The 14,177-nt window shown below is 57.9% G+C and overlaps 1 protein-coding gene across 1 annotated transcript; it reads right to left on the bottom strand.

The window, feature by feature from the left end:
- Positions 1-5,670: 5,670 nt before the first annotated feature.
- DAPK3 (death associated protein kinase 3) lies at positions 5,671-14,005 on the bottom strand. Its single transcript, XM_054050465.1, has 9 exons — positions 13,905-14,005; positions 11,131-11,270; positions 9,310-9,670; positions 8,993-9,122; positions 8,655-8,703; positions 8,498-8,524; positions 8,244-8,396; positions 7,509-7,554; positions 5,671-7,314 (listed from the first exon to the last, which is right to left on the bottom strand). Exons 2-9 carry the CDS (start codon positions 11,190-11,192, stop codon positions 6,772-6,774), a joined length of 1,371 nt encoding a protein of 456 aa, XP_053906440.1. The 5' UTR covers positions 11,193-11,270; positions 13,905-14,005; the 3' UTR covers positions 5,671-6,771.
- Between the last annotated feature and the right edge of the window lie 172 nt (positions 14,006-14,177).

Genomic DNA, 14,177 nt, shown 5'->3' with positions numbered 1-14,177 from the left:
GCTCAAAACAAATCGGCACATAATAACGCCACAGCCCATTTCACGCAGCAGGTGAGTGCTCTCAAGGGGAGACATTTGGACAAAACCTCTATTAGTGTCTTTTCAATCCAAACAAGAAGGTTATTTGGTCCTAAATGCCCTACCTGAGCGGACCTGGAGAGCTGGGATTGGCTGTGCTGCTGAATTTAAGATCCAGAAGGTGAATGAGTTCTCAGGGGACAAAAATGCATAAATTATGGTTTGGGTTGGAAGGGACCTCAAAGCCCATCCAGTTCCACCCCCTGCCATGGGCAGGGACACCTCCCACTGGATCAGGGGCTCCAAGCCCCATCCAACCTGGCCTGGAACCCCTCCAGGGATGGGGCAGCCACCACTCCTCTGGACAACATGGGCCAGGGCCTCACCACCCTCAGCATGAAGAATTTCTTCCTAACGTCCAATCTAAGTCTTCCCCTTTTCAATTTAAAGCCATTCCTTCTCATCCTATCACTCCAGGCCCTTGGAAAAAGCCCCTCGATGGCTTTCCTGGAGGCCCTTTCAGTCCTGGAAGCTGCTCTAAGGTCTCCATGGAGCCTCCTCTAAAATTGTGCAACCTTGGGAAACGTCAGAAACTCATATTGAAAACGCCATCCTAATTTCAGCTCAAAGCAAACACCTCATCAGAGCGAAGGTGGCCTGAGGAAGTGCTGCTGTGAGGAGCCGTCCCTTAACTCCCTGCGGAGGAGTTTGTGCCCAGTAGATTGTAAATATTTTTAACAAACCTTCATTTAGGTGCCAGATTCCAACTGGGAAACGTAGGAACGTGAGGTTCTGTTTTCTCAAATGCTTCTGGTAGGTCTGTAGGGACCCCACAGGTTTCTCGCTCTCCTCCCTTCTCAGCAAAACTATAAATAAAAAATCAATGGCGATAGTTGCATCGATTTTTCGGTCGATGGGCTTTTCTCAGTGTTAGTGAGACAAAAAAAAAAGGCTTCCACTCCAAGTAAAATGGCACAAAACGAGTCATTAGGCAACTGGAATATTGAAATAGAATCATAAAATCATTAGGTTGGAAAAGATCTTGGAGATCATCGAGTCCAACCGTCCCTGTCCACTACTAAACCATGTCCCTGAGCACCTCGTCTGCCCATCTTTTAAAGCCTTCCAGGGATGGGAACTCCACCACCACCCTGGGCAGCCTCTGCCAGGGCCTGAGAAGCCTTCCAGCAAAGAAATTGTTCCCCATGTCCAATCTAAACCTCCTGTGGTGCAGCTTGAGGCCATTTCCTCTCGCCCTATCACCTGTCACTTGGGAGGGAGACCAGCACTCACCTCTCTGCCACCTCTTAGGTAGTAAAATAAGCCATGCCATGGAGCAGATCGCGCTTGAGAGAGGACCAGGGGGGTTGTTCCTGCAGGAAAAGAGAGTGGTAGAGGTTTATTTCTCTGCTTAACATGTGCTTTCTTTGGGAACAATGTTCCACTTGAATTTCCTCCTTCATGAATAGCGCAGCCTCCATTCCCACCAGGCTTTTGGGTGGAACCTCCACCCATGAGCCAAGGGGTGACCTTCAACAGGGCATCCTGTGGGGGCACCACGGCGAGTGCCAGGGAAAGATCCTCTCCTCCACTCGTCGCCGCTGGCTCCACAATGCCACCAGCCACGCCGGGGGCAACATCCACCCTCACGTGTCCGGGGACACCAGCAGCTCCTTCGGCTGGGGAACAGGACAGGCTGTTCACTTGGAAGGGATCCACAAGGGTCACCTCTCCAACTGCCCAACCACCTCAGGGCTGACGAGAGGTTAAAGCATCTTCTCAGGGGCAATGTCCAATGCCTCAAACATGGAGAGGCTCGGGGCATCGACCACTTCTCCAAGAAGCCTCTCCCAGTGTTTCACCACCTTCTCCATAAAGAAATGCTTCTGAATATTATGCCTGAACCTCCCCTGGAGCAGCTTTGAGCCATTCTCACATGCCCCTGGATGCCAAGGAGAAGAGCTCAGCACCTGCTTTTCCACATCCTCTCCTCAGGAAGCTGCAGAGAGCAACAAAATTGCCCTTCAAGCTACTTTTCTCCAAACAAGACAAGCCCAGAGCGCTCGACTGCTCAACGAAGTCTTCTTCTAGCCCTGGCACCAGCCTGGCTGCCTCCTCTGGACACATCCAAGGACCTCCTCTGGACACATCCAAGGACCTTCCTATCCTCCCCAAATGGCACAACCCAGCATCGCAGCTCTGCACACCCAACCAAGCCCTGGCTGCATCATCGTCCTTGGCTAACAAGTAGCTCCAAGCTAAAAATAAACTCTCCGCACCGCTCTGTGCTGAGTAACTGAGCTGAAACATCATGATGGGATGGATGCATTGGGATCTCTCAACCCGCTATTGGAATACCCGACTAAAGACAGGCAGTGCCAGGGAGATGATGTGCTGAAGCACACAGGATTCACCACGCACGTAGAGGCTCCCCACATTAAAGTATAAACTTTCTCATGTGGGATGAGTGTGGTGATCTTTGCGGCGCTAAAATAATACGGCTACGGTGTCAGCACACCTCACTTTGGAAGATTTTTGGGTGCTGCTTAATTAGAAACATGGCTCCAGAAGAGTAGAAGCCACAGATTAGCGAGAAGTCACCTCAAACCCACCAAGTGGGGTGGTTGAAACAGTCTGGTGAACAGCCAGATGTGAGACAGATCCACCACCTTGTCCTCAGGTTACGTCAGTACTTAGGCAGTAGGACAAGAGGAAATGGCCTCAAGTTGCATCACAGGAGGTTTAGATTGGACATCAGGAAAAATTCCTTTGCCAAAAGGGTTCTCAGGCCCTGGCAGAGGCTGCCCAGGGAGGTGGTGGAGTCCCCACCCCTGGAGGGGTTTAAAAGATGAGTAGATGAGGTGCTCAGGGATCTGGTTTAGTAGTGGACAGGTACGGTTGGACTCGATGATCTCCAAGGTCTTTCCAACCAAACAATTCTATGATTTTCCACTTGTCTGGCCAGAACGGGGACACCGCAGCCAGAAACGAGATGTGAATCCTGATGGCATCACCCAGCACTTCCACAAACTATAAAAAGGCATAAATCCTTGTGTGCAACCCCGCGCGTGCCTGGAGAGCCCCACAAAACTATAATTACACCATTACAGAGCCGGGCGCTCGGCAGCGGCGGAGCTGAGGAACGCGGGGCCGGGGACAGCATGCTGCCGCTTGTCACCGATACCTTGTAAGTCCATTCGCCATTGTTGCATGGAACGTTTTCCGCAGATTAGCTGCAGCTTTGCTCGCTGGCAGGAAAAAAAGGCAGCCTCAGCTCCCCAGAGATATCTGGCATCTGATTCCCATCCGGGTTTCCACTCCGATAAGCCATACAAAATCAGTTTGCTTTCATGAAGACATGTAAGGGAAAAGACGTCATTTTCGCTTCCAGCCAACCTCGAAGACAAAAATCTAAGCCTAAAAAAGGCATTTGGATATTCCCTGCCCATAAAACACCCCAAGTTAGCATCAGCACTGGTTGCAGGGAGGGGAACTGAGGCAGAACATCCCAGTGTGTCACACTGCCAAAATCTCCTAGGGACCAGCAGCCCCTGAGCTCCTCAGCAAGCCTCTAAGTTCCTCAGCAACCCCCCGAGTTCCTCAGCACCCCCCAAGATCCCGCAGGGTTCAGCGTTACCAGGTCCCTGCAGTATTTCACAGAGTCACAGTGTTCTGGGTTGGAAGGGACCTCAAAGCCCATCCAGTTCCACCCCCTGCCATGGGCAGAGACACCTCCCACTGGATCAGGGGCTCCAAGCCCCATCCAACCTGGCCTGGAACACCTCCAGGGATGGGGCAGCCACCACTGCTCTGGGCAACCTGGGCCAGGGCCTCCCCACCCTCAGCATGAAGAATTTCTTCCTAATGTCTAATCTAAATCTTTCCCCTTTCCAATTTAAAGCCATTTTCCTCCTGGACACTTTCTCCCCAGTAAATCCCTCCCTCCGCTCTGAACGTTGACCTGTTCTCCTGGTACAGCCCGAGAACTCCCACCTCTGTTCCGCAGTTCACAGGTTACCCTGAGTGCAGCAGCAACAAAAAACACCCCGAATTCTGCTTTCGAAAACATATTTTGGTGCAACCTTCTGCATCCCTCAGGATGGCATCTCCTGCTCTCTGGAATCATAGAATCACTAGGTTGGACAAGACCTCTTGGACCCTCCCCTGGCGCAGCTTGAGGCCATTCCCCCTTGTCCTGTCCCTGTCCCTTGGGAGAAGAGCCCAGCTCCCTCCTCTCCACAACCTCCTTTCAGGCAGTTGTAGAGAGCAATAAGGTCTCCCCTCAGCCTCCTCTTCTCCAGGCTAAACAACCCCAGCTCTCTCAGCCGCTCCTCGTCAGACGTTCTCCAGCCCCTCACCAGCTTCGTTGCTCTTCTCTGGACACACTCCAGAGCCTCAACATCCTTCTTGGAGCGAAGGCCCCGAACTGAACCCAGGATTTGAGGTGCGGCCTCACCAGTGCTGAGTCCAGGGGCAGAATCACCTCCCCTGCCGGCGGCTGGGAAGGAGACGGCTGTGCCAGCCAGGGTGAACCACCAACGGCTTCCAAGAGCCGTGAAACCAAAACCCATGGCACGATGAGCATCTGGGAAGCCTTAGCACTATGTGAACTTTGCTCAGCTTGGGAACAACTGTTGCTATAGGATTTCCATACATCCTTTCACACGCTGGCTCCAGGGATGAATCAGCTCCGCCAGAGCGGATCGAATGCCTGGGACTCCAGCTGAATCCGCACCCCAAATCCCAGCCTGGAGGACTCAGCACCCAGGGGAGGGCGATGGCTCCAAGCCCCCAGCCAGGCTCCAGTTCCCCTCTGGGGCCGCGGCACAGATCCTGCTCTGCCCTGTGACGCTGCTGTCACATCGTCACCACTGGATGCCAAACGCCTTGGCCTGGAAAAATGGGCCAGACTAAAATTAGCCCCAGACCCGCGTGCCCTGCAGGTTGGGATGAAACCTACACCGCGCGGGACGTCAGCAGGCAGACGGCACTCAGCGCTGCCCGACGGCTGGTGAGGGTGGGAGCACGGGACACACGACACGTCCCCTCCACCCCGGGCTGTGCCCGTCTCAGACCCCTTCCTGGCCTCCACAATTTTGGGTCCAATTCCTCATCCACTTTGTTCCCATGCAAGGCTTGGAGTACCCTGATCCAGTGGGAGGTGTCCCTCCCCATGGCAGGGGTTGGAACTGGATGGGTTTAAGGTCCCTTCCACCCCAAACCATTCCAGGATTCTATACAAATGGGATCTCGTTGCTCCTCTGCCAAAGCCGGATCCTTGAGAAAAAGGGTAGGGATCCCACAGAAACACGGAGACCTTCCCCACACACCAAGTCTGAGGGACCTCCCCAAACCCCACAGAACTTCTTTAAATACCAGGAGGAGACTCCCCACCTTTCCTGAGTCCCCCAGACCTCTCCCAGGCTCCGAGGCAAGGGGGAATGAGGGCTTCCCCAGCCCAGGAGCATCCTGCATCCCCACAACCTTTTCCAAGCCTGCCAGCGTTGAGTCTAAGGCGAAGAACAAAAGGCCTCACCCCTCCCAAATAAAGGAAATCCTGCTGGAGGAGGAGCTCAAATGCCATGTGGGGGCACAGCAGAGGAGCTGTCACCCCACGCTGTGTCCTTGTCCCCTTCCCACCTCCATCCTCCCATGGCAGAAGCCAAGGCAGCTGCCCCGGTGCATGGAATCCTTTATTTTGTCAAAAGGGGGAGCGGACAGTGGGATCAAGGGCTGGGAATGCAGCAGGGTGGAATGTCCCGGGGAAGCAGGGAATGGCTGGCATCGCCCTTGGGCCACGCAGAAATCGGTCCTCGGGCACAGGGAAGGGCTGGGATCACCTTTTGGCCACGCAGGATTCAGTCCTGGGGCACAGGGAAGGGCTGGAATCTCCCTTGGTCCATGCAGGAATCGGTCCTGGGGCACATGGAAGGGCTGGAATCTCCCTTGGTCCACGCAGGAATTGGTCCTTGGGCACAAGGAAGGGCTGGGATCACCCTTGGATGACGCAGGAATCGGTCCTCGGGCACAGGGAAAGGCTGGGATCACCCCTGGGCCACGCAGGAATCGGTCCTCAGGCACAGGGAAAGGCTGGGATCACCCCTGGGCCACGCAGGAATCGGTCCTCAGGCACAGGGGAGGGCTGGGATCACCCTTGGACCACGCAGGAATCGGTCCTCGGGCACAGGGAAGGGCTGGGATCACCCTTGGACCACGCAGGAATCGGTCCTTGGGCACAGGGAAGGACTGGGATCACCCCTGGGCCACGCAGGAATCGGTCCTCGGGCACAGCTCACAAGTGGCAGATGCTGAGCTGCTGCCAGGGTTTCGAGGAGGGGTCTCCCTGCCAAGTGCCTCCAAGCAGGGCACTGTGGCACATCCGAGACCCCATCCCTGGGTGGGATGGGGAGGGAAGGATTGGTCTCCAAGCCCTGTGGCAGTGAGGGGAAGAGCAGCCGGGAGTGTGGGGGACACAGGGACAGCGAGCGAAGCAAGAGCCGCACGCAGGAAGCCAAAACCCGGATGAGCACAACAGAAGCCCCTGAGGCACGGGTCTCCAAGGAGGCACGAGTGCCCAGCACGTCACCGTGATCCCAGCAGAGCGGGGGGGACACTTCCCGAAGGCTGTTGGAGGACCGGCTCCTCGGTGAGCAAGGGGCAGAGACACCGAGGTCCCTTCGGACCCAACAGAAGGGATCCAGGAAGGACGATCCTACTTCAGCCCAAGGGCAGCCGAACCCGGCATCGGCCAAGCTAGCGGATGCTGCCGTCCCCCTCACCGCTCTGCAGCTTCTCCCGCTCAATGGACCACACCAGCTCCTGGACAAACTTCATCTCTGAAGCCACTTGCTTGGCCAATGCCTCGTAGTGGTTCTCCAGCTTTCGGTAACGCCTCTTGAGGCCATTGGCCACTTGCACCACACTCTTGGTCTCCTCCTGTGCCTGCTTCTTCAGGGCCTCCGTCTTCTGCAGCTCCTGCCGGATCTGGCGGAGGTCCTGGCTGATGCTCTCATTCTCCTCTTTGTACCATGACTCCTTCTCCTCATAAATGGATAGCAAGGCCTCAATATCCTCCTGGAAGGACTTCTTGTTCCTCTCCAGCTCTCGGAGGCTCTCCTCTGCTGCAGCCACCTCCTCCATGACCTTGGAGAAGCGCTCAAAGTTGATGTATGTGTTGTTTGGTGGCATGCTGGAGTGGGACTTGATGGTGTACTCCTTCAGGCGTGTGGTCTTCAGGCGGCGGCGCTCAGGCTTCTTGCAGTTGTCTTCATTGCGGACGTTCCTCCTCTTGATCACCTGTGGATAGGGGTGGCCTCAGGCATGGGGCACAACCGGGACAGCAGGAGCCAGGCGGCTTCGGCACCCACCCATGGTCCTCTGGCAATGTGGCCACCAGCGGCACCAAACCAGCCCCAGGTGTGGCATCCACAACCACCCTCAACCTTGTGGATGTTTGACACCCAAAAGGTGCTGATTCTTTAACTTCTCACCTTAATCCAAGGGTGCTCCAGGCTTTGAGCGATGGTCATCCGCTTCCTGCAACAACAGCAAGGCTGCGACTGAGGGGCAGAGCCTTTGGAGCCTTCTTCTCTTGGAAGAACAGCTCGGATCCTACCACCTCTGGGGCACAGATGAGCCCAGACAAAATCGCTGGGCCTGGGGCCTCATCAAGCTCCTGTGCCCTCCCAAGGGAAGTGGTAGCTGCCCCATCCCTGGAGGTGTTCAAGGCCAGCTTGGATGGGGCTTGGAGCCCCTGATCCAGTGGGAGGTGTCCCTGCCCATGGCAGGGGGTGGAACTGGATGGACTTTGAGGTCCCTTCCAACCCAAACTATTCTTTGAGGTCCCTTCCAACCCAAATCCTTCCACCCCAGCCCAGGGTGCTTGGGATCCCTGATCCCTTCCAAACCCTGCTCCCTCCTTTCCAGCTGAGCTGCTGCACCCTCACGGTGGTCCCAGAATTCCGCCCCCCCATGGCTGACATGGAGGAGAGACTGTGGTTTCAAGACGTTTCACACCACGAAATCCTGTGAGCAACAGGAGGAAAACAGATAAACAGGATTTGGGAACAACCAGCACAAGAGGGATGGCGAAGGCCACCAGGCAGGCTCAGAGCTGAACCCTAGCGTGGGCAGAGATGTGAAAGCCACCTGCACACAGGAGGTCGGGACAGGAGGGACCGTCCCCTCTCCCAGGGTAATTCCCAGCTCTGCTTCCCATCTCTCACTTGGGGTCCTTGACGAGCAGGCGGCGGATGAAGTCCTTGGCCAGCTCGCTGGTGTTGCTGAAATACTCCTCGTCGAAGTCGTAGTTGACAGCAGAAATGTTGGTCAGGGTCTCTTGCTTTGTTTCTCCCAGGAAAGGGGAGGCTCCGCTCAGCCTGTGGCGACAGTGGGTTGAGACACCCCAAAAAGGCAACAGCCAAGGCGGGGTGATCACCCAGCAGCTCCTGTCCCCTCCCCCAGGACCCCTCGTACTCACAGGATGTACGTGATGACTCCGATGCTCCTGGAAGAGAGGTAAAGGAGTTTGGAGCCCCACTGAGTGTGTCAGGCCCCTCAGCAAGAGGAGGGACACCCCGGCATGAACCCCACCATGGGGACTGGTGCTGGAAGAGGCTTGGGAGGGGATCACTCACCACATGTCGGCCTCCAGCCCCAGGGGCTCGTAGTTCACGATTTCTGGGGCTTTAGAAGGAAAAAAGGGATAAAAACCAGGCTAAGCTGGATGGGACTTGGGCAGCCTGATCTAGTGGGAGGTGTCCCTGCCCATGGCAGGGGGAGTGGAACTGGATGATCTTTAAGGTCCCTTCCAACCCAAACCATTCTATGATTCTATCGGGGGGAAAGAAGCCTGTCCCAACGAACACATCCCAGCAGACACCCAGCCAGGGCTGTGGGCACCTCTCGGGACTCAGCCACAGCTTTCAGAGCCCAGAAAAGGAGCCGCGCAGTGACACCACCAGCCAGGTCTTACCTACAAACTCTGGAGTCCCAAATATATTCTTGAACTCATTCCCAGCTTCAATCTTGTGGGCGATTCCAAAGTCGATGAGTTTGATGCGAGGGTTTGGCACGTTCTTGTCCAGCAGCATGATGTTCTCCGGCTGCAGGAGGAGAGCAGACAGCATTCACACACACACACTCACCCGTGGCAGCCTCGTGCTGGCCTGGGCTCCCCTCTCCAGAGGCAAGGACGTGTGCCTCAAGTAGGGATAGATCCCAGCACCAGCCCCACAGCATCCCTGCTCCCAAGCTTCCGAGCATGGAGCCTTTGCACCTCCCAGACCTCACCTTTAGGTCAAAGTGGGCAATGCGCTTGGAGTGCAGGTAGTGTACACCATCCAGGATCTGCTTGAGGAACTGGGTGGCCTCCTCCTCCGTCAGGGACTCCTTCTCAGCCAGGAAATCAAAGAGCTCGCCACCCGAAACCAACTCCAGGATCAGCACCACATCTGTCTTGTTCTCAAAGATGTCATGCAGCGTGATGATGTTGGGGTGCTGGATCTCCCGCAGGATGTCCACCTCCCTCTCAATCTCCTCCCGACTCACGCCCCGACGGCTGGATGACAGCCGACGCTTCTTGATGAATTTGGCTGCGTATTCGAGACCCGTTTTCCTCTCCCGGCATTTTCGTACGATGGCAAACTGGCCACTGTGGGATGTGGGGAGGAGAAAAGGAGAGGACCTCCTGCACTACGTGTGCCAACGTGTGCTCAGCAGCAGAGTCAGCACTGGCACAAGGATGGGGGACGCTGTGTGCACGGATGCAGCACTGCTTAGGAGGACACACAGCTTCCCCCTCAGGACTATCGAGAATTGGGGGCCTCCCACATGCAGCTGAGCATTGAATCGTGGAATGGTTTGGGTAGGAAGGAACCTCAAAGCCCATCCAGCTCCATCCATCCCTGTCCATGGACAGGGACACCTCCCACTGGATCAGGGGCTCCAAGCCCCATCCAACCTGGCCTGGAACCCCTCCAGGGATGGGGCAGCCACCACTGCTCTGGACAACCTGGGCCAGGGCCTCCCCACCCTCACAGCAAAACATTTCTCCCCAAGATCTCATCTCAATCTCCCCTCCTTCAACTCAAAACCATTCCCCTCATCCCATTCCTGCAGCCCCTGATCCAGAGCTCCTCCCCAGCTTTCCTGTAGTCCCTTTCAGTCCTGGAGGCTGCTCTAAAGTCTCCCTGGAGCCTTCTCTTCTCCAGGCTGAACAACCCCAACTCTCTCAGCCTGTCCTCAAACGGGAGGTGCTCCAGCCCTCGGATCATCGCATCCAGAGAAGGGAATGGAGCTGGGGAAGGGGCTGGAGAACAAAGGTTATGAGAGGTGGCTGAGGGACCTGGGGTGGTTTAGCCTGGAGAAGAGGAGGCTGAGGGCAGGCCTCATCACTGTCTCCAACTGCCTGAAAGAAGGTTGTAGTGAAGCAGGTATTGGTCTCTCCTCCCAAGTGACAAGGGACAGGATGAGAGGAAATGGCCTCAAGTTGCCCCAGGGCAGGTTCAGATTGGACATCAGCAAAAATCTCCCCACCAAAGGAGTTCTGGGGCACTGGCAGAGGCTGCCCAGGGAGATGGTGGAGTCCCCATCAACGTAGGTATTTAAAAGACAGGCAGATGAGGTGCTCAGGGATGGTTTAGTAGCAGACAGGTACAGCTGGACTCGATCTCAAAAGTCTTTTCCAACCCAACACTTCCATGATTCTATTATTTCCCAAGAAGGAGAATCCCCAGGAAGCCAGGCTTGCGGCAGACCCCAAGTCCCAGCAGCGCCGGTTGTGGCAGCACTGGAGGATCCAAATCAGCCCACGCTTCCCCTCTGCCGCCGCCTTTACATCCCGGATGATGGAATCCCATTTGCATGCAGTGATTCACCCCCCTCCGATCTCCCGCAGGCGCAGAGCGGGGCCACCGTCCCAAAACCAGGCAGGACGGGAGCTCTACAGGCCTGCCCAGATGTAGGAATGAATTTAATGTTAATTAATTACATTTTTTTTTTAATCTAGAGCTGGTAGGCGTGCCCGGGACTCAGCGCAGCCCTCGGCACGGAGGGAATGCCACGGGGACACAGCGAGGGTGAAGCTCCTGAGCGTGGTGGGATAACACTGACCTGCCCAGCTCTTCTCCCATCTCGTAGAAGTCCTCCACGTTCTCCTGCCGGAAGGTGGACATGGCGGCGAGGCCCCGGCAGGCCTGAGCGGCCCCGGCCTGGCGAGCGGAGGAGGATGGGGAGCAGCCGGGGCTCAGCACCTGCCGCACCAGAAAAAAAGGGGGGTTGGTAGCTTGAGAGCCTCGGCCAACGGGGACAGAGGGCAGGGAGCCCTGGAGCAGCGCAGCCCCACGGTGGTGGAGGCCTCCCTGCCCCACAGCCCCCCCTGCCCCACAGGCCTCAAAGACCCACAGGTCTCCCTGCGCCACAGCCCTTAAACCTCCACAGTCCTCACATCCCCATCCCCACAGCACCTCCTGCCCCACAGGGTTTCCCTGCCCCACATCCCCTACTGCCCCACAGCCCTCAAAGCCCCACAGCCCTCATATCTCCACCCCTACAGCACCTTCCTGCCTCACAGCTCTCCCTGCCCCACATCCCCTACTGCCCCACAGCCCTCAAACCCCCAGAGGTCTCCCTGCCCCACAGCCCTCAAATCCTCTCAGCCCTCACATCTCCATCCCTACAGCACCTCCCGCCCCACAGGTCTCCCTGCCCCACATCCCCTACTGCCCCCACAGCCTTCAAACCTCCACAGTTCTCACAACCCCATCCCCACAGCACCTCCTGCCTCACATTCCCTCCTGTCCCACAGCCCTCAAGCTCCACAGTCCCTCTTGCCCTACAACCCTTAAACCCACATAGGCTCCCCCCAGCCTCATCGCACCCCAAGGCCCACAGGAACACCCTGAGGGCAGAGCAGAGGGAATGTGACCCACAGCCATGGGTCACAACCGCAAACCTCTTGTCACCGCAGCCAGCGGTGGAGGGAACCCCCAACCCATCCAGCAGCGCCCCACACTCTCAGCCCCTTCCTGCATCCCCTCCACCCCTCATCCTCATCCTTCTCAGCGCCACAGCCCTCAAACCCCACTCCCACCCCAACAGTCCCCCACAGCCCACACACCCCCATCCTCACTCCCCATAACCCCCCTGCCCACAGCCTTGAAGCACCCATCCCCTGCCCCACAGCCCTCAAACCCCCACATTCCTCAAACCCTCATCCTCACCCCAAAAGCCCACCCTGCCCCCCAGCCCTCAAACCGCCACATTCACCCCAACAGCCCCCTCTGCCCCACAGCCCCCATCCTCACCCCCACAGCCCTCAAACCCTCACATTCCTCAAACCCCCACTTTCCTCAAACCTCCATCCTCACCCCCAAAAGCCCGTCCTGCCCCCAAACCCCCACATCCCTCACACTCACCCCCACAGAGCCCTCTGCCCACAGCCCTCAAACTCCCATCCTCACCCTCACAGCTCCCCCTGCCCCACAGCCCCGAAACTCCCATAACCCTCAAACCCCCCCCTCATCCCCACAGTTCCCCCTGCCCCACAGCCCCCAAACTGCCATCCTCACCCCCACAACCCCCTGCCCCATATCACTCAAAGCCCCATCTCCACACCCATAACCCCCCCAAAAGCTCCCAGCCCTGAACCCCCCACATCCCTCACATTCACCACCACAGCCCCCTCTGCCCCCAGCCCTGAACTCCCCACACTCCTCACACTCATCCCCACAGCCCTGAACCCCCACATCCCTCACTCACCCCCACAGCTCCGAATCCCCCACATCCCTCACACACACACCCACAGCCCCCCCAGCCCTGAATGCCCCACATCCCTCACATTCACCCACACACACCCCTGAACCCCCCACATCCCTCACACTCACCCCCAGAGCCCCCCCAGCCCTGAACCCCCCACATCCCTCACTCACCCTCACAGCCCCCCCAGCGCTGAACCCCCACATCCCTCACACTCACTCCCACAGCCCCCCCAGCGCTGAACCCCCACATCCCTCACTCACCCCCACAGTCCCCCAGCCCTGAACCCCCCACATCCCTCACACTCACCCCCACAGCCCTGAACCCACCACATCCCTCACTCACCCTCACAGCCCCACAGCCCTGAACCCCTCAAATCCCTCACACTCACCCCCACAGCCCCTCCAGCACTGAACCCCCCACACTCCTCACACTCACAGCCCCCACAGCCCTGAAGCCCCACATCCCTCACTCACCCCCCCAGCCCCCCAGCGCTGAACCCCCCACATCTCTCACTCACCCCCACAGCCCTGAACCCCCCACACCCCTCACACTCACCCCCACAGCCCTGAACCCCCCACATCCCTCACACTCACCCCCACAGCCCTGAACCCCCCATCCCTCACTCACCCCCACAGCCCTGAACCCCTCAAATCCCTCACACTCACCCCCACAGCCCCCACAGCCCTGAACCCCCACATCCCTCACTCACCCCCACAGCCCTGAACCCCCACACCCCTCACACTCACCTCCACAGCCCCCCCACAGCCCTGAACCCCCACATCCCTCACACTCACCCCCACAGCCCCACCCAGCGCTGAACCCCCCACATCCCTTTCACCCCCACAGCCCTCACTCACTCCCCACAGCCCCCCCCAGGCCTGAACCCCCACATCCCTCACACTCACCCCCACAGCCCTGAACCCCCCCTACCCCTCACACTCACCCCTCCCAGCCCTCAAACCCCGCACCCCTCACATTTACATCCTCACCCCCCATAACCCCACCCTGCCCCACAGACTTCACACCTGCACCCCACCGCCCCCTCACCCGTCACTCCCCCTTCTAAACCCACTCCTCTCCCTTCCAACCCCTTTTAAATCCCCCTAAAAACCACTGCTCCCCCCCACCTCAGCCACCGCCTCCCGCGTCGCCGCATTCCACCACTGCTACGGCCCCGCCCCACGTGACCACGCCCGCTCCTACTTAGCCACTCCCTGCCCGCCAGACAGTGCCCAGCCAATCATATAGCCCCGCCCATCCTTGGCCCCGCCCACTCCCTGCTCCTGGGCAATCACATCTCCCCGCCCATCCTTCGTCACGCCCACACCCCGCACTCAGCCAATCGCGTCGCTCCACCCACTCTTGGCCATGCCCACCTCTCCGCGCGACGCAGAAGCGCC

The sequence above is a fragment of the Cuculus canorus genome, chromosome 27, assembly GCF_017976375.1.
Source record: "Cuculus canorus isolate bCucCan1 chromosome 27, bCucCan1.pri, whole genome shotgun sequence".
In the NCBI taxonomy this organism is placed as follows: domain Eukaryota; kingdom Metazoa; phylum Chordata; class Aves; order Cuculiformes; family Cuculidae; genus Cuculus; species Cuculus canorus.
The sequence above is the reverse complement of the archived record's forward strand: the minus strand, read 5'-3'. Positions and strand labels throughout refer to the sequence as shown.